Genomic DNA, 26,165 nt, shown 5'->3' on the forward strand with positions numbered 1-26,165 from the left:
AATGAACCCAAGCTACCCATAATGAGCCCGCATTTTAGGAGTTGCAATCTCCCTAAGATGTGAGTTTCTTTGAAGCACATAAGTTGATTCTACCTTGAACTTTATTAATGGATAGCAGTCCTTTAGTGTTAATTTTCTTTGAAGCCCATAAGTTGCTCAAGAATTTGTTTCATTAGATGCTGAGGAATAGCAGATAAAAACACTCCACTCTTGCTGGGATTAATAGAAAACCCAGGCATGTGCTTGAATTCTTCAGGGCCTTATTTTACCAATTTAATTGAGGAAAAATCAACAGCAACGAAAACTAAAAGATCATCAATAAAGCTTAGGGGTGTTATTTTCAACTCCTTGCAATGGAAATGAAATATGGATTGATTGGGCTCCTTGATCTTCTCTTGCAATATTCTAGCGAAGAATTGCATGGCAATGACAAAAGGATAGGGTGAGAATGGGTTCCCCTGTCTCAAATCTTTGCCTCCTTGACATCGGAGTGGCGCAAGCTTCAGCCAGCCCAATTTGATGCAAAAGCCTAACCAAGATGATTTTAAAGTCCAGCAAATAGAGCCCATGATTTTGAACGAAAATTCCCTTCAATTCAAAAGATTAATGTGTTATTTTGTCCAAAAAGTCAGAGCATTTATTTTGAGTTTTCTAAAAAATATTCAATTTTTTGTTTTAGCTATCATAGGCAGACAAGTATTTTATGTGTTAAAATACTTCGTATTTTCAAAAAAAAAAAAAAAAAAAAAATTGTTATTTTCATTCATCTATGTGAAGATGGCTTTTCTAATCTATATAAGCTATTTGGTTAGAATGAATAAAATTAAAGTGTATTTTTCCCCCTTGCAAACTAAATTTTATAGCTAGAGAGAATTGTTGGAACTGCTCCGACAAAAATGATGGTGACCGAATAGAGATGTTTTTCTTTTAGAGAGTTTCAACTTATTGGCATCTGCTCCTAATAATAGCTCTTTATCATTAGACCAAGACACTAATCGTTTTTTTTTTTTTGTGTAAGTGGGGATTGAACTCCAGATCTCTTATTCAATCATCAAAGTCTTTACTAGTTGAGCTAACTAGAACCCATTGACCGAATAGAGATGTTATTGTAATTTTATTACTACTTAAAAACAATGGAACTCTAACTTGGGGCATTCTAAAATGTAGCATTCAATATTAAAGCCTTTTAATTTGAAACCTAAGCCTAAGATTACTAATAGACCTATGAATTTTTATCAGATAAGGGAAGTATATAGGCTCTTATACCAATTACAAAATTTTCAGGCACTCACACACTCAAAATTATAACAACACTTGAACAAGTTTACATTCCATGATCTCTACAAAAGGGATTATAGGTTTATAGCCCTTTTATAGCAGTTTGTATTTTATGTCTTGACAATGTATAAGTGTGAGATTTACTTGTCAAAGGGATTTGATAGTGATTATTAATTGACCAACTTTAATAAAGTAACCTAATTTTTTAAAAGAAATTTTATATTTGTCTTGCGGTGGCACTTTGCTTTCTACAAAAGGGTCATTAGTACATTACCAATTATCTCTTCAGGATGAATAAAGATAAGATGGGCTTAGAGAAATTCTTGTCCATAGGAGTGATGCTAAAGCTGATGATTGTACAATAGTTAGATGTGCGAATTGGGGGGAATAGTGGGTAGGAAGGAACTTCAATAGCACAATGGTTGTACTTAGGGTGAGTCAGTTGACTCGCCCAAATGTTTAGAAGAAATTGAAGATGCTTAATTGTTACAGTGAGAAGTTTTAATAAAAAGAGTTTTGTAGGTTAGGAAGGAGCTAGGGTAAAAGAAAAGTACTTGTCAATCTAGGTTAGTGGCTTTACATTTAAAATAAGAAATAATGTCTTTATGCATATGTTTTTGGGCAATGTTAGGGACAATAATTTTCACAATTTTTTTATAACATCAATTCTATTAAATGGAGGTTAGGTTCTATATATCTTGCACAATTACATTGCCCACAAACCTGATCTTTAGCTTGTCTTATGAGCCTCCTCCTCATGATCTCACGAATCTTGGAACACCTTCTTGTCTATAGAACTCTAATAAATTCTATACTTCAAATTCCATTTCATTCAATTCTCTCCTCCCAAACGAGAGCTAAAGAAATGACACTAAAGAATTGTCATTTTTTAAGTACTCATTGTTTCCACTCGAACAAAATTTATAATTTCTCTAGTCTTTATCTTTTTCTCTTGTAGAGACCAAAATAGAGAGAACTTAGAGGAGTTTGAACTTGGTGCGAGTTATCTACACTACATAACCACCGTTTTTTTTTTTGCTTTGTGAATTACACTACATAACCACCTTGTGCTTGAAATCCCTTGTCACGTCGTATTTATTTTAAAATAAACTCCTCATAATCTAATACCTTTGTTCATGTAGACTCCCCATTAGGTGTAATTTTTAACTAGGATTTGGAGCACACAAATCCCGGCTAAAATTCCACCTTGATATTTGAAAATTCATTTTCTAGTTCACCCAAACCGGGAATTTCCATAGTAGAGTTTTCCTGCTTAAAATCTCAACCCAGAAACACTGTTATAGCTTTTGCATTCGTTTAGGCATGGGGTTTTACGTGGGTTGTCCTACATTTGTTTAACTAACAAAAACAAATATGCAACAATGAACTCCTCACAAGTCAACACAAAACCCAGCAGAAAGCAATAATGAACTCATTCGTTATCACTAGGCCTCACACTCATCAAAGCTCAAAATCCAGCAGAAATCAATTATCATTGCTATTCGAACAATCATTATCCATAATCTGACAATCACCCCGGGACTTGTTAAAAAGGTGCTCCTTTTAGTCACGGGATGAATCTCCATATATTCAAAGAGAATAATCTGGATGTCTTATCAATAAATCAGATTAAAGGGAAAAATAATAATTCAAAATAAATCTAAACTCATTTTTATTACTCCAGATACACCTAATCATACAAATGAAGCAATCACTCAGACAAGAAGAAAAATGAACTGCCTCTACAAATGGTTTACAACCCCGAGTACAGGTAAGAAAACTCCAAGTGCTATTTTCCTGTAATTCAACTATTTTTGTATTAGTAAGGGAAAGCAAGCATTGTCACCCCGAAGGCCACTCACTGTTTTGCGAACATCCCTTGTGTTAAGGAGGAGAAATCATAATCCTTCGCTGACTGAGTAGGAGGAACAGATGATACTGTAGATGTTGATTGAGGTTTACTCACTCCAGTGGTTGTGGCGCCATTAACTGGGGTAGCTTGCCCTATAGAATAAAGGCTGCAAAAAAGAAATGGCATTAGTTATGAATTTTATAAGAGTGTTTAGCAAAATAAAAGGGGACACTATAGTGCATGTGGACACCATCATAATTAGACTTTGGACAAAATTTAGCAACAAACTTGGTTGTAAGCTAATGCTACAACTCTATTCAATATTTTTTTATTAGATGTGAATTTTGACAAATCCACCATTTAGTTACATTTTCTTCTTATATTTTTCATCCTTGCAAAATTTCAAGAAGATCAAAGAACAACAACTATGTCATCAATCAAATGTTTAAATTTCAAAATTTTGTAGTCTAATTATATACAAAAAATAAGTTTATGAATTGAATAGTAAATAACATCCGATTGACATGAAATTTGACATGTATTTTAAAAACATAGAGAGAACATGCAATTCAACTGTTAGATTTTCAAAATATATAGCTGTGGGGAGGATTTTTGTTCCAGGCCCACACAAGCAGTTTGTCTGCTTTGGGACAAGCCCGCACGGTTTTGTTCTCAAGTGACATGGGAAGACTTTGAGTGCAGTTCCACATCGATAAGAGAAGCGCCCCACCCATGCCTTATAAGCTTGAGCTCAAGGCATGAGTGTCCCACTACTACACATGTGGGGCGCTTCTCTTGTCGATGTGGGATTGCACTCAAAGTCTTCCCATGTCACTTGAGAACAAAACCGTGCAGGCTTGTCCCAAAGCGGACAAATTGCTTGTGCAGGCCTGGAACAAAAATCCTCCCAACAATAGCAATGTTAATTTTTTTAATGAGAGTTGTAGCATTGTGTTACAGCTTAGTTTGTAGTCAAACTTTGTCCTTAAACTTTAGTCCACTTAATATATTAGGTCCTTACTAGGGAAAAAAAAAAGTCAATTTTATTTAACTAAATTTTGAAAGAAATGTAGCTTGCAACATTGATGATGAGACTATCATGTAACAATTTCAAAATAAGAAAATTTGTAGAAAGAAATTATAAGACTTTATGTGTTTGCATGTGTGTGTGTGTGTGTGTGTGTTTTTTTTTTTTTTTTTTGTCGTTAATATATGAAGTTTTCTTTTTTATTAGATTTTGTATAATTTAAGTTTCTTAATGACTACCCTCAAAAAATTTTTTGGAGCCGCCACATGATGTGGAAGTTTGGGTAATCTTCCTCACAGGTGCATGTCACAACTCACAATACATAATGATGATTAAATCTTTGATTATTGACTGACTGCATACTGGGAATCCAAATAAATATATACGCAATATTTCGCAATATAACGCAATATAACAATAGCAATGGTAACCACACTACCAGAAAGTGATGATTCACTTTCACCTTCTGACAGTGTGCAAAACCACACCAAAAGAAAAAGAATGAAATCTTGAAAGGGTTAAAAACCATACCAGAAGCTTGGTAAGTATTTATTTGGACCTTTTAGGGATCTTATTCTTTCAAGTTTTAGTTAGTATTAAACTTTCAGCATTGTTCTTTGATATATCAAACAGCTTTTATAGAGGCATTTTTTTTGTAAGAAAAGGTTGGAGGGGTGTTAAGTCTTGTATGTACAGAAGGGACACTTTTTTCCCACATCAAAATCAATACATATATATATGCACAATATGTCAATTTTTGTAAGAAAAAAAAAAGTGATCTTGGTCTTCCTTTACAAAAAGCAACAGACACCAGGTTCGAGATCAAATAAGGCAGCACGAGGGGGCAATGAAAAGATATGCTTGAAATTGTGAGTTGAAAAAGAATTGGCCGGAGTGCTTGCTATGGGCTAACCTCAGATGGGATACAAGGCCATTTAAAAAACGTGTGTACTTTCTGAAAGTTGTGCAGATAAAAGCTGCAAAATAAACCAAGTCAAGCTTTCCCAACTTGAGAACTTCCCATCCAGCATGTGTTGGATAAGAAACCCGTTATGCAAGTAGCCACGACATTTAAAATGCCTTGCAAACAAGCAGGCACATGAAATAATAACTCAATTCGGTTCTTAGTTCTAATTACTTAACATCAAAAGAAATATTGCATTCCATTTTTGACCTCCAAAATCTGATATAGAGCAAAAAATGATCTCAAGCAAAATTAATGACATACCTAGATGTAGGAAATGGAACAGAGCTCCCCACAGGATGTGCTGGTCCTATGTTCCTGGTCTAACTCCAGATGAAATATAACAAAAATGAGAAACTCACTAGATAAAGATTAATAAAACCAAATTAGAACTTACTGAAGCCCTACTATGGACTCTACCTGCATGAGTGTCTGTAGTTCACTCTGCCCACCAACAGGCATTATCATCCCGGGAATCTGGTAGCCAGCATTTGCCCAACTTTGAGTAGGGATATTCATACTACCGTTTGACCCAGGTTGTTGAGTACTTCCAATAACTTTTGGGTCCCCACCAACAGATTTAGCTGCAGCAGCCATGAGAAGGGACTGTTGCTGAGCCAGCATCATAAGTTGTTGTTGATGCAGAGCAAATGGAGACACCATATTTGACTGCAATTCAAACCATAATCTTATATTGTTTGTTAATTTTTACATGCAACGCATAACAATAACCAGAAAACTATACACTCCAACCAAACTCATAGACAAATGTTGGGGTATTCCACAAGCTCAATTATTTTAAATTGAATAAAAATGAACTTTTACACTGGAACTCCAATTACCAAATATAAATCTTATATAACTAACTAAAAAAAAATAAACTTAGTCAAAAATCAGTTCATAACAATCTTTTAAATAATGCAAAGCATACCTTCTCAAAAAGGCTCATAATATCATTTTTTACATCTTTCTTGGGTTTCTCTGAAACTGGAGGCATTACTGAGGGTGAATCAAGAAAAAGATCCTGAATTCCAGAAGCTGACTGGGGGCTACTTTCAACTGGCTTTGTCGGACCAGTTTTCTCAGCTGTTGATGCTTCTTCAGCAGCTGCAACAACCATAAACAAAAGCACAACCATAACCCTTAATCTCAAAATGCAACATACATGTTAGCAAAAAGATGCACGAAATTAACAATACTGTTTTGATGATCCAGAAAGTGAAAATATGTAGTCAGCAGAGACATACACTGAAAACCAGCCCAAACATTATCATCAGGTGAAGCTGCCTCTGAGCCATTTTCACTTGGACCATCCATGGATAACATGTCGAAAAGGTCAGTAGCAAAGTCAACTTTTGGTGGAGATACAACAGAAGCAGCATCCAAAGCCTGCTTTGTAGCTTCATCTTGGGCCACTGCCGATGCTGACTCTATTTTCTCAACATGTTGAGGCTTTGGAACAGGAGTAACCTGCTCATATGTAGTTAAATCATGCATAACGAATCTAACGAAGTACTATTATCAAATTTAGCTAGAAAGGCAGATAATGTTTTGGAAAAAAAAAAAAAAAGAGAGGTAAAAACAGGAACCATCTCAGTTAACCAGTCTTAGCAATTATAGCTTAGGAGATAAGAAAACACATCAACTAAACTGTAGATTCAACCATATTAGTTCACTGCATAACTGACACTGTTCATATTTAATTCCTCAATTGCTTCTGCAATTCATCAATATTACGGCAATAGATTAAATCTATCATCCACATAGACAGCCAGCCAACCCATAGTTGGTCCTCAGACCCAAGATTGAGACCAGAAAAGGATCCATACATTGATTTGAAATTCTTGTGCTCAATAAACTGTTGCTATGTAAAATATATAGAACCCAGAAATTCCAACAATGTACTTAATTCACTTTCAGATACACATTGGCATGGTTTATATAGACAACCACCATGATTAAAACATCCCTGATTTTTCTCCCAACCCATTGCTACGCTTCCAAATGCCAAAGATGTATCTGGAAATAAATCAGCAGAAGTAGCAATCTAGGTCACAAGAAAGGATCTACATTCATGATAAAGGCCATTTACTTTCGCATTCAATGATTTGAACAAACACCATCCAGTCTAATAAACTCATTGTGATAATGTGTCCCCTAAAGGGTCGCTGATTCTTCTTTTTTCTTCCAAAATTGCAGATGTCCAGAGATAAGCACTTAGGGAAAGAATACATTGTGCATGCAGTGTTGCAAATATCTGGGTTAAGAAAGATGATAATAATGCTCTAACAATAGCTGAGCCAACTAGATCAGCTCCCCACTTGTGCCCATAAACGAGAGTATTCCTTTTGAGATACTAGAACTAAAGCAGGGACAGATCCAGACATGAAGAGACTAGAGAAAGGGGAGGGGGGGGGGGGGGGGGGACATTTAAAGTAAGTTTATGGAATTTTGATACACTTCCAGGTAAAATGACCAAACGTGAGAGGCATTGGGGCTCATGGCCCCCCTTGGGCCTCCCTTTTAAACATCACCAATAACTGGCACTACAAAGCTAAATTACAGGCATTCTCTACATATTGTAGGACCAAAAGGTTATAATGGTTCACAAAGTTATTGATGTGGGAGATGCAAGAAAATTATTATTTAATATTATTTATGTTCGCAAGTCAATTGTATTTTTATGTTTTAGGTCCTAGTAGTTTATTGGGCTATTAGTATTTTAATTTGGGAAGCAAGGTTATTTTTGTAATAAGGAAATTAGGGTTTTCTAGCCAATTAGAACTAAGGTTTAGCAATCTTTTATAAGCAACTTATTGTACTCCTTGAGGAGATAGTTGGTATTTTGATGAATGAAAACAATGGCCATTTAGTCTTTCTTTGGTCTGGTGCTAACTCCAGGTTTACCCTAGGTGTTGACTCCTAGTGGTTTCTCCGCTTGGTACTGACTACAAGTAAGGCCTAGGTGCTAACTCCTAGGTCATATCTTTTATTTTTCCGTTATTTCTGTTTTGTTTTGGTTGTCCTGCGTTAGTAATACTTTAGAAGTCATCATGTTCAACTTGTTCATCTTATCCATACAGGTAATTGCTTTGAAAGCAAAGACTATATGTAAATGGTAATCAACTACGAAATACAAATCAAGATACCTGCTCAGGTCCTTTTGGTGGAACAGGAAGGCTAATTCTTGTAGCAATAGTACTAGGTGGTCGAGTGATCTTCCTTTCCTCAAACGTATTTTCAGAACTAGAAATATGGCCATGCCCACTTCTTTCCCCAGGCCTCTGCCAATGCACAGAAGCCTTGTCTTCCTGCCCTCTAGTTGGTGATTTTGGTTTTCCATCCCTTGCAATCCATCTCTTCTCTTCATACCTAGAAGAATGTGCTAAAATTACTATGAATAGAAAAGAAAATATAACCTAATAATTTTAACCAAATGTACGTTAAAAAGAATTACAATGCACTAAAATGATATAATGTAAGATACAAGTTCATAAGGCTAGCTCTTATCACATACTTTGCACGGATAAAATTCTCAATTCCAACTCTGTCGTAATTTGGTGGTAGCTCTGCTTCCCAGTAACTATTTGACTTCTCGTTTCCCATTGCTACATAGAAAAGATAAAATCAAAATCTGTAGGCAGTTTCTCAATCTTAAATTCAATGTGAAATCAGTCAAGATATATTCAAGCCCATGAGCTAATAAACAAGCTTACATTGAATAAACGCAACCTGTTCTGGAAGCCATGTGTCAAGCGTAGCAGACCGCACCTGCAACCAAATCCATTTTTGGATACACAAATCAGCCTACTGCAAAGAAAGTTTGTAATTTGACCATGGATATAGATTAATTGACACATAAATTTAAAATAAAATAAAATAATAATAATAACCCACCTTTGATATGTGTACCCCAAGACTTCTATGGATCCCAGAACATTGCATGCATATAAAGATGCCTAAATTCACACTAGCCCATCTTGGACCTCTGCATAGTAGTAAAGTCACTATAAGCAACTCGTACTAGTAATGTACTTAAATAATGACATGCTTATATTTGGAATAACCAATGATTTTTTTTTTTTTTTTTTATGTAGTAAATTTCTTTCTATGTACTTGGAACCCTGCTAGTGAACAATATCTACATTGTCTCTTCTGGGCTCCTTGCCATAAAATTTCTAATAATATCCAGATCATCTCTTTTGAATTCTTCAAGGTACATACTTAGCTTTGCAGTCAGCACATTCTCTATTTTCCGGCAATTTAAGAAGTCCTTCAAGAATCTGCATTTATTTAAAGTAGTACAGATAAGAATATAATTGAGAGAACACACTGAAGGAGCAACAAACATTGATGAAAATGAAGCAAAGATCAGTATACAAACAAAAACCATAACTAACATTAAACACTGACAGCAAAAAGCACAGCATTGGCATAATTAAGCCTAGTAGAACTATTACATCAAGTCTAAGACAAAGCAAAATTTAGCATCCGAAGAAAATTACACAAATTGATCAATGCCTCTTGATTCTGAAATTGCCCATGGTTCCAAAACTCAAGAAAATCATCTCCATTTCTAATTTATATATTAAAACATCCGCTTCTCATGTAATAAGAAACTGCTTGAAGAAATAGAATCTGACATATTATCCCTTTGTCATGTGAAACAAATATAAAATTTCCCCTACACCCAGCCTACAAAGAACCATATTCCATGCAGCGGTACAAGGTCATGTTTACCATCTGATAGATAGAGTTGAGCACAGAAAACTGACGTCCATCCTTTTATGCATTCATCTATGCACGATTTAATCCTAGAAGTATTCGATCTCATCTGGTTTCATCCCCACATCACCATTAAAAAAAATTATAACCCCACAGACAAGAAAACACTCAAATTTATGCACCATAGTATTCTACTGAACAAGCTTGCATTTACAGTAAAACCCAGTTATAAAAAGCATATCATTGCAATGTGTAAGTCATGACTAGATGCAAAATCTCATCAAAGCATATGTCGGAGTCCTTTGAATCATCGAAACAATCCAATTAATTCTATCTGTCTAAATATAAGTTCATGGTGCTATACCCTATTGTAAACTGATATAACATGAAAAAGAAAACCATAGAATTCAATGAATCTAATTAAAAACAACACGATTACAAAATGAGCTTAACTGAAACACCATTGAATCAGATGGAAATGCACCCAGTAATCCAAACCAAAGATTAACCAAACCCACCCCATTAAAAGAATTAGAAATTAAAAAAAAAAAAATAAAAAAAAAAGTGGCCAAAATCAATTACATGAATAAACCCCAATAAACCTGAATTCATAATCAATGTTAAAAAAAATATATTTCAGGTCCAAAACATACAGATCAAATCAATAACAGGAATAATTAAAGATTTAAGCCACGCAAAGAAGTTACAAAGTCTTCAAGATTTTTCATTTTATTTCTAATTCGATTTCTCTGCAACCAATCAAACAGCACAACAACCAAATCAATGATCCATGTTCATTTTTTTTCGAGCAAAACGACTTGCGAATTTAACATTTCATTGAATTTGAGATTATTTTCAAAAAAAAAAAAACCTTTCTGTGCCTGGCGTTGAGCTCTTTGGTAACGCTGGCCTTCTCGTTCATGGTGGTCCGCACAAAAATCAGAAGCGAGAGATTAAGAGAGAGAGGAACCAGAGGGGGGGCAAAATGGTCTTTTCACGCGCGATTTTCTTTCTCTTCCTCTTTCTCTCGTCGGGGCTCTGATAAATATTAGAGCGGACAGAAAGAAAGGAAAGAAAGAAAAATGGAAAGAAAGAGAGATCGAAAAGTCACAACAGAACAGAACGCAGCACAACTTGCTCTGCTCCTCTTCCTCTTGACTTTTTTTATATTATTTATATTTTTTTTATTTATTAATTATAAACTGCGTTTTTTTTTGGGGGGGCGTTTTTTGTTGTTGTTGTTGTTGTTGTTGTTGTTTGTTTTTATTTTTGCCTATATTTTCTCTGGGCTTCGGCGTGCGCACGTGTGTGCCGGTGGGGGGTGAGTTTGGTGCTTGACTGCTGTTTTTGTTCTTCGGCACGTGTGGAGGGTTGGGATTTGAAATGGAGGGGTCTACACTAGCTCAGTACGCCTTGGGTCCCCTACCATTCCTAAGCAGACATGTGTTATCCAATTTTTGCACAATCCACGGATTAAATTACACTCTGATGTGTAGTAAAATTTGAGGTTATCAACCAAAAAAAAAGTGTAATAAAATTTGATTCATTATATCCATATTTTTAATGAATAAGACTTCGCCCTCCGAAAAGATGAAAATAAATTAACATATTATCCCATTTTTCTATCCCCAAATGATCCAAATAATCAACACACATAAAGGAGTTTATCTGTTTATGTGTAATTATTATACGTCATAGGTTTTATATTTGTTGGTTTCATGCTATATTTAGAATATAAATTCGGTTAAGAGGTATTCATTGATTAATCATTTTAGGAAATTTTTTTATGAATAATTAAAAATTTTGCAAAAAAATAAATCAGTCACTTTTTTCATTTTTTCTATAAAATTTTCTTAGAAATCAATTATTTTTTTCCCATAAAAAAATTCCTAAATAGTATATTAATAGATTAGGGCATTCATTAGTAAAAACTTAAAAATATTACATAAAAAAATAAATCACTAAATATCTATCAAAATAACTAATAAAAGTCTATAAAAAGAAATCACTAAAAATTGTAAAAACATCAAAAATCACTCAAAGAGGATTTTTCTTTTTGGATAATATCAATGAGGAAATTTTGGCGGATAGCTTGTAGGCTTGTAGTGGAATGAAAGGAGATCCAAAGATTACCTTTGATAGTAAATAAAATTACAAAAAAAAAAAGAAAACTCGGGCTATTGCCATCAAAATGTGAAAATGTCTTTGATGTGTGGTGAAAACTTGAAATAATTCCATCGAATGTGAAGGCACTATTGAGATTAAATCATATAATTATTACGATTTGATTTGAAAATAATAGTGACAAGATGGTGCCAATAACCATCATTATAGAACTTATTATAGTTTTTATGTGATTTTTGTGAGGGAGTCAATATGACTAGTGCTCCCAAATACGTATAATTTTTTATGGAGTCAATATACTGTTCTTTTCCTGCCTGCATTTATTTATTATATTAAAAGCATTTATATCAGTTTATGTATAATAGAAAAATGTGTAAAATTTATATAATTTTTTCTAAAAGTAACTCATATCAGTCCGTAAAAACCATCTTGTTGAAGTTGAACAAGATTTTTCTGGTAAGCTCTGCATTTAAAAAATTGGTTTGGTAGGTACTGAGTAGTTTGGAATTCAAGAAGTAATTTGGTTAGTCAATTCAATTGGACTAATACTCAAATATTGGTTTTGAAGTCAAGTATGTAAAAAATTTCAATACTCCAATCACCAACCATAGATAAACTATTAACTATCACACAAAATGCATCTTATTCCAAGACTAGCACAATGCATGTCAAAACTCTCTCTCTCTAGCCAAATTTGGAATTGCTGGTGAGGCAGCTGGTTTCTAATCAATCGGCCATAGCCTAAGATTTTGATGAATGAACACAAGAAAAAGTGGAAGAATTATAGTGGGAATCGATGTATCCACTTAATAACAAGTGGGATGATGGCATAAAGTTGTTGGGGTTGGCCATGTGATTTCCACATGAATGGATCTCCTTGTTCGTATCTTTTGGCCTTCCAAGCATATGAATGAAAAATATTAAATCAATTCCGCTGTGTGGTCTTCATCATTCAATTATATGTATATTCTATACTTTTTTTTTCTTATAATAGACACAAAGTCATAGAGAAAAAGATAAAACTTCAAATTTCGCTAATCAAGCTTTTATCATTGGTTTACAGAGTCCTAGTAACTAATCATAGAGTTGAATTCTTTAAGCCCATTTTCTTTTTAAAATTTGTAACTTTCTTGCCATTGACTTTTTGCGAAGGCCTTTTTGGGACCATGGGAATTATTGCCCCTAATCATATATATCCCTCCTTCCCCCAATATTTTTACATATTTTTACACAAACAATGTTGTACAACACAATAACACTACAACTTGATTCTCCATCATATGTTCACATTTCAACTAATGTCACAAGATTGTTTGACCCCCCACTTTTTATGGCAGTTGGTACAATATTTAGTGAGATTAATTGGCTTTCATGATGTCTTCTTGAATGAAAGTGTAAACACTAAACAGGCCTTCATACTTCTTTTTATGGCAGTTGGTACAATTTTTAGTGAGATTAATTGGCCTTTATGATGTCTCTTTGAATGAAAGTGTAAATGGGCCTCATACTTCATCTAAAATTAACAACTGTCAGTATTTATTGGGAAAAAATGAATATCATCATCACTATATCTATGCAATTTTCTAACCTAAATTGAAGTCCCTTCTACAATTTCTCTATAAGGAAACATTTATAAGAGTTAGGCTATAAGGAAACATTTATAAGAGTTAGGCTGTAAATAAACCGAGCTATTTATAAGCAACCCGAACTCAAACTCATTAAAACGTGTGTTTATGTTCATTTATTTAATAAATGAATCAAACTTAAGTGTATAATGTGTACGTGAATAAGCTTGCGAGTTGAGACTCCCTTGGGGTGTGATGAGTATTATGCAAGTGAAATAATTTTTTCATCACACTCCCAGGTTTTTTTGTGATTGGAAAATTTAGTAATCCCAAATTATAATATATGCAAATTATTAATCTTTATCCCAAAAAATAAAAGAGCCTCTGAGCACACGCGTGAGTCAAAGGCTACTAAGGATTGAAACTCTAACACACACAACCAATGTGGGATAAATATCCCTATTTTTTTTTTTTTTTATTAGGCAAGACTTAAGTAAGATGCTGTACATAAGTTTTGTCATTTATTATTTAACCACAAATATTAAAAAGAAAAATGCAAGTAATAACTAATAGGAAAAGAATTACTAAAAAAATTGTAAACAGTTTGATATTCTTGTAGAGTAAAAAATAAAAAATAAAACCTTGAATACATTAGTTAGCTTAGAAGTACACGGTTTTGACTTTTGATAAAAGATGAAACTCATTCCTACTATGCTTCAAAACAAACAAAATCACTTTCCAACAAACTCAATGGCCATGTTTCAGAATAATCATACCTCAAGATCAAGATCTCCACAAATAGAGAGTGAAAAAGTAGTGAATTTTGATAATGGGTATTTGTGCATAGATCATTGAGATCGGCGTATGAGAATCCCTCACCTCCATAAATTCAACCACAAATCCAATCTAGAATTCAATCCTATCTTCATCTCTCACTTCAATTCATATATCACCACAAACTTCATCGTCTAGAACCAAAATACATTCGTCTTCACCGTTTTCTTGAAAGAAAAATCACAGTGTTGGATTTTGACAGAATTACATATAATCATATGTATTGGTCACTTATTCTATATATAAATTAAAAGATGAAGAAAAATTCAAGAAATTAAAGAATTAAAAAAATTCGTAACTTTAGTGTATATGAAAAGAATTACAATTTGTTGACAATTTCTTGTCAAGTATTTGGGGATCACAACCCACAGAAATCACAACACATAATAATAACTCAAATGTCAATAACAAAAAGAAAGATTTGAGTAGTCTACCTTTTTTTAAATTCTAATTTGATCGGGCCTCTTTTGTAGTCCTATCTTGCTAGTTATGTAGCAATTTTTTTTTTTTTTTGGTGAATTTTTATAAAATATGAGACATGAGGTCTAAGATGGATAGAGTTCAGATAATATTGTAACTACTAGATGATGATAGGAAACTGATTGGAGGTATGAAACGTGTGTAGAATCATAGAAGAAACTGTTTTTTTTTTTTTTTTTTTAATTTAACTAAAATTTAGGAGTTTTTAAATTAGTAATTTTACATGTCTAATCCTATTATTTAAGTTTTACAAATTGGTAAATTTAAGGGTATTTTGGGTATCAAAATTAAGAAACCCAAACAGGAAAAGCCCCTTAAATAGTAGTATAGATAATAAGAGAATTCAGAAAAATAGTTATGACTTTAAAAAATGTCAAAAATACCCTAATCTAATTTGATAATTCTTATTCCTAAAAAATAAAAAATAGGGTTAAAATTATAATTCAACAAAATTCAAAAACAAAAAACTATTTGAGAAACGTTTTTCCTAAAAATTAGCACACACTTTTTATTTAAATATATCTCATACACGTTTAATACATTTTTTCCTAAAAATTAGTACACATTAAATCGAACAGTTTACTCCTTTTCAAAATCCTAAATTCTAGCTCTAAAGAATCCCTTCTCGTGTAACCTCACTAATAATAGACAAATTCAAATTGAAAAATTACAACATTAAACTCAAAATAAAAAAGAGCCTCATCAAGCTAGTTTTTTTATTGAACCCCACATTTTAAAACAAATATTGTCCTTATTTTCTTATCTTTATCACTACCGAAAAGTTTCGGTAGCTGTCATTTTTTTCTAGTTTTCAAAATAAAATGATTGAATAATTGTCATTTGTTTTCTAGTTTTCAAAACCAAACAAATATTATCCCTTTAACAAAGATATATGAGGGAATTGTGAACTACCCCTTTATGTTTGGAGTAGTCCACAATTCCCTCATATATCTTTGAAATCAACCAATTTCCCCCTCTATGTTTGGAAAATGAGCAAATACTCTAGATTTGTTACTTTCTTAGTTAAGCCTAACGAGAATTTTTAAAGAAATTATTAGTTGTACACCACAAGGAAGAGAAAAACTTGAAAATTGCATTATTGTTTTCTTAAATTGCATTTGTAATCATTGTAATTTCATTGGATTTAACTGAAAAAGTAATGGATTAAGAGTATTTGCTCATTTCCCAAACATAGAGGGGGAAATTGATTGGTTTCAAAGATAAAGGGGGAAATTGTAAACTACCCCAAACATAGTGGGCTTTCCCCAACATTATCCTTATTACTCCTTCATGGGATACACTTCCAAGTTTGCAGTTTGCCTCCTTCAATAAAATAGTCAATGTCTCCCTTTGTCTTTGACCGCTGCAATTGAAAAAATGGGATAGGCCATGCGATTTACATGTAAGAATGTTTTATATAGTTTTATGGTAGTACTTATATTTAATTCCATTCCTACGACTTTATAAAGTTTTATACTTGAAAATTGTCCAATATTGTTTTATGGTCTCATGTTTTGATTCAATGTGGTTCTTAGGAATGTTTGGTTGATTTGGAATCCGATAACACAGTAATTGTTTGGTAAGTTATAGCTTTGGTGTGATTCAGTCTTATATGTTTTTTTTTTTTTTTTTTCAAAAAAACACTTGGGTTAATTTGTTTATGTGTAGCATTTTAAAAAATTATTTATAATGTAATTGCAAGAGGAGCAAACGTTAACTAATGGTTGGGAACTTTGTATTCATTTAGAAATACAAATAATTTTTTTAATTAAAACATTCACAAGCATGTATTATCCTTTTTTCTTATGGCTTTATCAAAACTGAATTTTTTCAATTCTACTACTTATGTGATATTAATGTTTTCCAGGGCAAATGAATTTTTTGAAAAAGCATTCGAAGTTGATTAATTCTACTATTCCAGTGATATTCCGATAAATCCACTTTTCATTTTTTAGTTGCTTCCCCAACAAAAATATAATTAGTGCTTACTGTTACTGTGCGACAAGATAAATGTAATTGTTTCCATTTGATTCAATGAAGGATTCGAAGTCGAGAAGTGGAATAAAAAATGGGAAGGTCAAATGCTACAATGAATGTAATACTCTTTCATTATATTACTCTTTTTCGTGAGTTACATATTATGATGAATAAAAATTATTAATCTTTAAACAAAAAAATTGAAGAGTTTCTAAGCATGCACGTAAGCATGTGCTTAGAGATTAGTAGATAAATTATAATACAATTTAGTTAATAATTATATTTTCTACTGCTCTAATAACAGTGTGCTGTGAGCCTTATCTAGGTACAAGGTTCTCTCCAATCCATCACCTATCTCGTCTGTGTGTGAGGGTACATGTTTTCCCTATACATAGGTTAAGGTAGACAAATTATAACAAGTTTAATAGCAACATTAACATGAGATGAAGTTAAAGAAATATTGAAGATTGATAAGAAGATGGTCACTAAAGACTCTTAGGGATAAATGTCTGTTGGGTACTTGGGTCACTTTGCTACTAATAGATACTTCAATAAAGAAGCCTTGAAAATCGGAGAAAATGGGCAAATGCTCTTTTCGTGCAAAAATATCAACGTTTTGCCCCATTTCCCAAACTAATTAAGGAAATGTCCCTCTTTTGTAACTCAATTTTCTCAAAATCGAGTTTCAATATAAAACTCGATTTGTAGAAAATCGAGTATGGAGCGATCAAACTTAAAAAAAAAAAAAATGCATGGAACTCGAGTTCATGGAGCTTGAGTTCCATAAAAATGCCACTATAGGGCTCCCTATGGAGCGATCAGACTTAAGAAAAAAACTTGCATGTTAAAATGCCACTATAGGGTTTTAAAACGCTACTATGAGGTTCCCTATGGAGTGATCAAATTTAAGAAAAAAAACTTGCATACTAAAACGCCACTATAGGGCTTTAAAACACCACTATAGGACTTTAAATTGCCACTATAGGACTTTAAAAAATTGCATGGAACTCAAGTTGCTCAAGTTCCATAATTTTTTTTTTTTTAATTTTCAGTTTGCTATAACTTGATTGTCCAAAAATCAAGTTTTAAAATAGGAGTATTTCTCTAATTAATTTGGGAAAAAGGGCAAAACGCTGATTTTTTTGCATGAAAAGGACATTTGCCCATTTTGGCCCTTGAAAACCACCATACTCAACATTGCCTGCCCGCGCGGGGGGGTGGGGGGGGGGGGTGCATGCGTTGTGATGCCATGAGAAATAAAAGAGAGCCTTTTTTGCCTTCAAAGTCAAGGATGAGGGTACGAAACTTAGGGTAAGGAACAGTTTGAATGTTTGATACATGTCTAGATGGTACCAAAAAATCCCTATCTTTGGATGAATGGTAAACTAATGTCTTTTTGTTATTTGGATGAATTTCATAGGAGACTTCTAGTGCATTATAAATCCAAACTAAGAGTATTACACACACACACACACATATATATATATATATATATATTATGGAAATAGTATTACTATTTAGTCTCATCTTTTAAATTTTATAAAATATATTTGTTGTGACAAGAGCTATGTAGTTCCACGACATTGTCTTATCTCCTTTGTGGAAAGAATTAAAGCTCGAACCCCATTATGGGTCATCTCCAATATTGTAACTATCAAAAATAAAAAATCTATACTCTAATATTGCTGCAAGGCTTTTTTTTTTAAAAAAGGTAAAAGAAAATGATGTCAAGAACTTCAAATAGTAAAATAATAAAAATTAGAGTTAAAAACAAACAAACTTTGCCAAGAGCTTTATATGCTATCTCAACTTGGCACTTCTTAATGTTTCAAACAGAGAAATCCATGATTCAAATCCCTCACTTCCAATTATCAATGTAAGGAAAAAAAAAAAAAAACCCTTTAATTGTTAAATAAATCTCTAACAATTTTATTTTATTTTATTTTTTAATCAATTAGCATTTCAATACTTCTTTCTTCACAAATAACTTTAATTGTTAAATAAATCTTTCCCAACTTCCCACTAAATCAAGAAATTGTGGTTCCTCTCATCCCTATTGTATGCAATCTTAATCTTGAAAACTTTGAAATTTCCTATTTTCTCCCTAATCTGTGTTCGAGGAATAGTATATTATAAAATTAAGATAATTCCACATTCCACCTTATAGACTATAACCAGGGACGGAACCAGGATTCATACCTGAGGGGGGCAAAGCTTAAAACCAAAAAAAAATTTATAAAAATAAAAACTAGCATCTATTTCATATTCAACAAAATACTACATACAAAATAAGTATTTCTTAAACATTTCATATTATAAAACACATCAACAAAGTATAACATACAAAATGAGTGTTTCTTATTTTGTGCGCGATTTTTGTTTAGTCCATATTTATTTTTTTATTTTGTTTTTGTAGTTAAAGGGGCATGAATTTTTTTTATTTATTTATTTTCTTGTAGGTCAATATCTAAATATTTTAGAGGAGGAGAGACAAATATATATATATATATAAGGGCAAATCTTAATTTTTTTATACTAGTTTTTTTTTTTTTTTTTTTTTTTTTTTTTAATGTGGAAGAGGGGGGGGGGGGCAATGGCCCCCCTCTGCCCCAACGTAGATCCGTCCCTGACTATAACTAAGTTTAGTTAAAAAAAAAAAAAAAAGTATAATGAACTTATCCCTAGTTCAAATAATACACTTTTTTTTAAAATCTTGAAAAAAAAAAATTGTTCCTCTTGTAACAAATTAACAATATTAATTTTGTTATATGATATTTTTATCCCCAAAAAAAAAAAAAAAAACTTGTTATCTACTTGAAAACGGCGCCGTTTGCTGCGTCGCTGAAATGCGGCAAACGATTTGACAACTTTGGCCTACGCAATACAAAACGGTACGTTTCGCCTTTTTCAGTAATCAGTAATACCTTGTGTGAAAAGTAAAAGACGGTGGCTCTGTCTTCGTGTAGTTTAAGCTTCAATCTCTCAAATCATTCTCTCTTCGAAATTGATTGGCATACGCGTCCTGTAATTGTAAGCTTTTTTTTGTTTTTTTCTCCTTTCTCTTTTCTCGCTTTATTCCTTCGTTTATGGCTTATAATAAGACTCTGTTTGGCGGTGTCTATGAATGGAGAATTTTCGAATCGTAAAAAGAGTTTTTTTATTATTGTTTACGGAGACACAGAATTCAACACTCAATTATAATCCTTGATGCCCACCATCGTTTATTTAACCTGCTTCACCCGAGAAAAATTCATTCCTGTAAATTTTCTTACCATCCAAACAAGGGACTAGGGTTTACACTTGCCTAGAGTTTGAAATTGAGAACAATTTAAAAATTCTGGGTCTTATTTGATTGCTTCATTGTTGGGTATTCTCTTGATTGTGATAAAATTAATCTTGTTGTGCTTTTCAAAAATAGGTTTGGTTGAAAAGTGGATATAGATGGACACCAGAGTTAGTACTCAGTTAAAAAGTCAGTCGAAGCAAGTGGGTTATGAAGAGAAGACGGCTGCAGTTCATGACGAAATGAAGAGAATGAACCGACTTCCTGCCAACAGCACTTATGCTACTCATCGCTTGCGGGTTCTTAATAAGATACTGCAACTTATGTCCATTCAGGTTTGGCATCGCATCTAAATCGTGCATTTTTTAATTTGTGGAAGTGGATTTGAGTATATAAAATTAACTTATGTGTTGTTATTGCTCAAATGGTAATTTAGAGTCACAATGAAGAAGAAGAGGAAATTTAGAGTCTAGGGAAAAAAAAAAAAAAAATTTTTTAGAAAATGAAAGCTGGACATTGTGATTCGTCCTTTAGTATGATTGACCGGGATCAATTCCTTTATAGGGCCGATTATGTTATAAGCATTGTGTAAAAGGTCAATGCTAACAGGTTTAAGGAACTACTTGTTTATAAGAGAGAGAATTTGTTTTGTCTATAAAGAACATTATTCCCTCTTTAATATATGGTAACAAGTGGATTAACCCCAAGGGATAGCACAATTGGAAACTTGGATTCACAGTGTAAATGGTGTTGTGTATTACTGAGAGTTAGTGTGAAGTAATCCCAAGGGATAGTATGATCAGCTGGGGACCATACCTCATGAAGCAGAGGTCACTAGCTTGAGTATCCCCTTCCCCCTCCCTGTGGGGCTAAAAATTACTTATTTAAAAAATAGTTTAAGTTGTGGGAACAATATAATTGTAGAATTGTAGAAAGTGGAAAAGAGGGTATAGGAACCAGTCTTGCCTTTTAAAAGCTTAGGACTTATGAGTGATTGTTGATATTTACCATAGAATTTTAATGTTACACAAATATTTTCCATTTTCTTGATGCCGGTAGTGTGAAAGCACATGCACAAGGAGCAGAAGTAGGGAGGTATGTAACCATTGGATGCTCAAAATTTGGAGTGTCTACTGTCTATGTTGTGTCCAAACAAATTCCAACATAATGTGATCTAAAAAAGAAAATTTTATTTCTTTTCTCTACAACTCACAGTTCAGATATTGGAAAAAGTTTCATAAGGAATGCATGTACAATCTTAGAGAGTCGCAGATTATATTTGTGAAAGTTCAAAGGTCATTGCATAGCCCCAAGGAAGCAGGGTCATCAATCTCAAGCTTAGTGCTGCAAAGGTAAGTTGGTGGGCTTGTTTTTGATTATTCAACAGTTACAATGGGGGAGAGGGGATTTGAACCTTGGATGTCATGGAAACACTAGGAGGTGCCAGCCAATTGATCTACAAGGCTTTTGGCAAACTTGAAATTCTTCCTTGGTATTTTGCAGGTTTAATCACTCTTATAAGTTATACTGAAGACAGTATAGTTTACAACCCTACATTCCTCTCCTTATCAAATGCAAAGAAATTTTAATTGTAGAATTTTTAGTAATACAGAACTAAATTAAATATATTGATGAAATCTTGATGGGTTCTTGAAGAGGGTTTGATGTTTGAGGGTTTAGATAGGGTTGAGTAATAAAAAGATTGGATATTTAATATGTGTGATGGTTATTGGATGTTACAATAGTGAATAGAGCTAGAAATAAAGAAAGATAAACACTAGGCAATCACACCTCCTAAGTGATCACACTTAGGTAGGAGAAAGCATCACAACCTCAATGGTTAATATAAGCTGCTGAAATTTTATCAAAACCACTCTCAAACACAGCCTAGTGCTTTGCTAAATCCTTTCCTAGAAGGATTAGGATCTAAATAATTTATTCCTTGAAAGACTAGGACTACCAATAACAATAAAAAAAAGTGTGCAAGTACTTCTAAAACAAATAGGAACAGGACTTGAAACACAAAATAAGACTCTTGGGTTTTTGGTACAGCCCAAGGTCAGCCCATTCCAGAAAGCCTGGAATTTATCAGATTGCCCTTATTATAGTTAAACTTAATTAAAACTGATCTAGCAGCAAATAAACAATAAAAAAGGCTCAATTCAACTTAGATTAACTAAGCAAGGTCCCAAGAGAGATCTCCATCATTTGAACCATCCCAAATTAATGTTTGAGCAATAGAACCTGCCTTTTCCTTTGGCTTGTATAAGTCTTCACTGGGGGCTCCTAGTTATGTTCCTCATCATGTCTCCTCATCTTGGAAAATCTCGACATCGGTGAGATTGCGAGAAAAAGAATGATAGCTCATAGCGCTCATAAAGGTCATGGTTGATACTTTGAAATTCATCAGCTCTAATCCAAGTACAAATTTGGTTGATATACAACATGAACTTCTATGCATTTTATACAATTAATTAATTAATTACAATTAGCCTTTAAGCCATATGGGTTATTGATTTTATGCCTCTTATGTCAGAGAACTGTGGCACAGGATCAGGAGTTGGAGTTGCTTTTTGCTGGGCTATCTCTGTGAACCAACCTGTCTAGGTAGTGGTCAGTTTCAGTTGAACTGAACTTCTGCAACAAGATTAAGTTTCTATTTACTTTGCACTATGATTTCTATACCTATCAGGTTTAGCTTTTGTATTGCCAAGCTTGAGATTCTGTAATTAAGTGCAAGGACTCGTATGTTTTTTAATGGTAAATCATTGAGTTGTATTCTGTCTGTTGATGTTTCAATTTTCTTGTTAAGCATGATATTGTTTGGGTAAAATATGAGTCCTTAATTGTTGATAAAAAAAAAAAAAAAAGAGTCCTTAATTGTTTATTTCTTCAAAAATTTAATTTTTCTTACAATATTTTTTTCCCAGCTATATGTTATGCAGTCAATTTATAGACTAATTGTTTGAGTCTAGTCAACAAAGCCTTATTTATGATTATCCCTTATGTTATTTAGTTGTTATTCATCAAGTTATGGCCACATAGCTCCTTAGAGCACTCACATTAGTGAAATTTACAATCACTGATGGGTTTTAACCAAAAGGTGTAAAATTTACACATTTTAATAAAAAAAATAACCACATCAGTGATTGTAAAAGTCTGCAAATTTACAAAATTGCTACAATAGCCGTGTAAATATACTTGGCTACAGTAGCTTTGCATTTTAATATTTTCTTCTTCCACTGTCCCATGTCAGATTTGCTCTCTCTCTCTTCCCTTCACTCTCTTTCTTCATCTCGGACTCTCTCTATCTCTTCTTTCTTCCTTCTTCCACTAATACTCTTGTTGACCACCACCAGTGAGAATGGTGATGATGTGGGCTCGTCAGTGTGTTGGGGGAACTTGGAATCGTTGCCTAAGATTGCCGATTAGGCCTATTGGTGGATAGGGTTGCTTGAGCTTTTGTGGATCTAGTTGCAGATTGGTTGATCTGTGATGGCGGGGTAGGACGCCGATTGGACCACCATGAGTGAGAACAGTGATTATGCGGGCTCGTCGGTGCGTGGGAGAACCTAGAATCATTGACTGTTTTGTTGAGGATCTGTGCAATGGGTGAGTTGGTTATGGAGGAGGAGAGAGAGAATCTTGGGTTTGGAAAGGAAGAGGAGACTGGTTATGATCCTTTTGGAGGAGGAAAGAGAGAGCCTTGAGTTTGGAAAGGACCAAGAGACTGTTGTGGAGGAAGAGAGAGAACGCCTTGGGTTTGGAAAAGAAGAAGAGATTAGTTGAGAGGGAGAGAGTTTTGGAAAGGAAGAAGAGAGTGATTTCGGAGAGAGAGACAGAGATGTTGTGGTTTTTGGTTGAAGAGAGAGAGAGAGAGAGAGAGAGAGAGAGAGATGATTTTGGAAAATAATAAAAAATTGATTAAAAAAATAGTATTTTAATGAAATGTTGTGTTAAATAGATAATTTGATGTGGAGTGTTTTGAAAAGTGAGTATGTAAAATAGAAAAGAAGAAGAGACTAGTTGTGAAGAGAGAGAGAGTTTTGGAAAGGAAGAAGAGAGTGATTTCTGAGAGAGAGACAGAGATGTTGTGGTTTTTGGTTGAAGAGAGAGAGAGAGAGAGAGAGAGAGAGATGATTTTGGAAAATAATAAAAAAAATTGATAAAAAAATAGTATTTTAATGAAATGTAGTGTTAAATAGATAATTTGATGTGGAGTGTTTTGAAATTGAGTATGTAAAATAGAAAAATTAAGTTCTTATGCTAAAATAGACAGAAATTTTTACACGAATTAATGCGAATGCGCTTACTAATGTACTTGTGTTGCTTGCTGCAAATGACCATGGCATTCCAGTTAGTTTTTCTTGTCTTGTGGCATATTGGACCAATTTTGATTACCTTGTTTGAGCACGTTTACATCTGAGTACATTTACATATTTGTAAAAGGGATTAATAGCCACCATCTTTTACCTTATTTTTTCATTTGCATTAGGATTGTTGATGCTTCCAAACCACAAATGGGGAATCATTTTTGTCTTAACATCTTCAACTTTTTTTTATAGATGCTTTCAATCATTTCTTTCCCCAAAACAAGCATGATTGAGATAATAATATGTTACTAAGTTTCTCAATGACTCTATCATGATCCAGAATATACACAGTTATTTTTCTTTTTCTTCTTCTTGGTTGCCTTTTCCTCCGCACTTGCTTTCTTGCCATCTAGGTCTAACATGTTTCACTTTCCACTTGTTTTTTTGGTATGAGTGGCTTTGTATGTGTATCAGTTTGTTTTATGCTACTCTCTCTAGTCTCCAATCCTTTGTTTAATCAGCACACTTGTTGCCCAGCATCTGGCAATACTATTTTGCTCTGCAAAAGAGACCTCTCTTGGACTTACAATTTTGTCACACTTGTTCCCTAGGTGCGAACCTTTAGATGGTAAAAAAGAATTTTTGTGGACTGACATCTTCATTACACTTGTCCAAGGGTGAGAAACTGAGAATGTTTGCTCATTATTCCATGTAATTGGTGTATATGTAGCTCATTACCAGTGCTCATTCTGGTTGCACATTGGTCATGCTTAAATGTACAGCGTGGCCCATCTGGGAAACATGATATGCTTTAAAGAAAGGTTACATCTCATGTTACAAACTTCCAATGGTTATGGTTAGAGGTTTATGCTGATTGCCACAATGAGCACTAGTGAAGCTTTTTTTGAAACTACTAAATCTTTAAATGGAATGATGATTTCATGCAGTAGATAAGTTATGTGCCTGGGTGCATTTTGTTATACTTTATGATGCTAAATTTGGGGAAATACTTGATCTCCACTGGATTAAAACATTCCTTTTGCAGAGACCATAATTCCAATTGATCTGACTTACTTTTTATTTTTGTTTGTTTGCAGAATGACAGATCTAGGATCCCTCTATCCCTGGAAACACCTTTCTATACCCCGTGGTTTGTGTACAAAAGTGGTGCACAGCGCACATTTCTGGCATGCTGATATTTAGTGGTTGTGAATATCTTTCATACCTATTCTAAATTGACATGTTCTGTATATACTGTTTGATAATCTGTGGACAAATATGCTAATGATACAAGCTTCTTTGATCATCAATTTGGCTTTACTTCTTTGCATCATGTTTTCAATTCTTTTGGGATTAATTAGTTGAGAAGTTCTTGGGTATTTTACCAAGATGTTGCCACAATTTTCTCATGTTGAATTCGCCGTGGGCTCAGTTCCAACTTGCAATTGATCTGTATGTTACGGAGCGTTTTTTGTATTTCATATTCTTTTTTCATCACCAACCAACAGACTTTTGTTTTTGTGGGGGGTTTTGACTGATTGATATTTTGATCAAATGGGTCTGGGATTTTTAAGGGAATTTGAGCTAGATACTGAAGAGGATATGTTTTAAGGATATGTTATGGAGCATTAAAAAGGATTTTTTATTTATATATTTTTTTATTTTGGTGTCAAAAGCTCATCCAAATTTATGATCATAGCTGAACTTTTAGCAAATTATGATTGATTATTACTTGTTAAACAC

General features: G+C 33.5%; 2 protein-coding genes across 3 annotated transcripts; one reads left to right on the plus strand and one right to left on the minus strand.

Moving 5' to 3' along the window:
- Positions 1-2,926: 2,926 nt before the first annotated feature.
- On the minus strand, positions 2,927-11,021 carry LOC115955996 (ADP-ribosylation factor GTPase-activating protein AGD5). The gene is made up of 11 exons (XM_031074433.1): positions 10,718-11,021; positions 9,346-9,404; positions 9,019-9,109; positions 8,838-8,892; positions 8,639-8,729; positions 8,271-8,493; positions 6,369-6,591; positions 6,053-6,228; positions 5,542-5,790; positions 5,386-5,444; positions 2,927-3,296 (listed from the first exon to the last, which is right to left on the minus strand). The coding sequence occupies exons 1-11, from the start codon at positions 10,766-10,768 to the stop codon at positions 3,137-3,139; spliced, it is 1,437 nt and encodes a 478-aa protein (XP_030930293.1). The 5' UTR covers positions 10,769-11,021; the 3' UTR covers positions 2,927-3,136.
- An 8,702-nt stretch (positions 11,022-19,723) lies between these two features.
- On the plus strand, positions 19,724-25,755 carry LOC115958349. 2 transcript variants are annotated; one of them, XM_031076756.1, is made up of 5 exons: positions 19,724-19,856; positions 20,245-20,444; positions 21,325-21,461; positions 22,646-22,716; positions 25,520-25,755. In XM_031076756.1, exons 2-5 carry the CDS (start codon positions 20,268-20,270, stop codon positions 25,522-25,524), a joined length of 390 nt encoding a protein of 129 aa, XP_030932616.1. In that variant the 5' UTR covers positions 19,724-19,856; positions 20,245-20,267; the 3' UTR covers positions 25,525-25,755. The 2 variants fall into 2 exon arrangements, with proteins under 2 accessions (XP_030932616.1, XP_030932617.1); XM_031076757.1 differs by lacking the exon at positions 19,724-19,856 and adding an exon at positions 19,899-20,084.
- The last annotated feature ends 410 nt before the right edge of the window (positions 25,756-26,165 follow it).

The sequence above is a fragment of the Quercus lobata genome, chromosome 8, assembly GCF_001633185.2.
Source record: "Quercus lobata isolate SW786 chromosome 8, ValleyOak3.0 Primary Assembly, whole genome shotgun sequence".
Classification (NCBI taxonomy): Eukaryota; Viridiplantae; Streptophyta; class Magnoliopsida; order Fagales; family Fagaceae; genus Quercus; species Quercus lobata.

Coding starts and splice junctions, on each gene's coding strand:
- LOC115955996 (XM_031074433.1), bottom strand. CDS start 10,768: ATGAACGAGAAGGCCAGCGTTACCAAAGAGCTCAACGCCAGGCACAGA. Junction 5,791..6,052: donor TTATGAGCCTTTTTGAGAAG/GTATGCTTTGCA, acceptor TTTGAATTGCAG/TCAAATATGGTGTCTCCATT. Junction 3,297..5,385: donor GTTCCATTTCCTACATCTAG/GTATGTCATTAA, acceptor TCTTTTTTGCAG/CCTTTATTCTATAGGGCAAG.
- LOC115958349 (XM_031076756.1), top strand. CDS start 20,268: ATGGACACCAGAGTTAGTACTCAGTTAAAAAGTCAGTCGAAGCAAGTG. Junction 20,445..21,324: donor TGCAACTTATGTCCATTCAG/GTTTGGCATCGC, acceptor TACAACTCACAG/TTCAGATATTGGAAAAAGTT. Junction 21,462..22,645: donor TCAAGCTTAGTGCTGCAAAG/GTAAGTTGGTGG, acceptor CTCTTATGTCAG/AGAACTGTGGCACAGGATCA.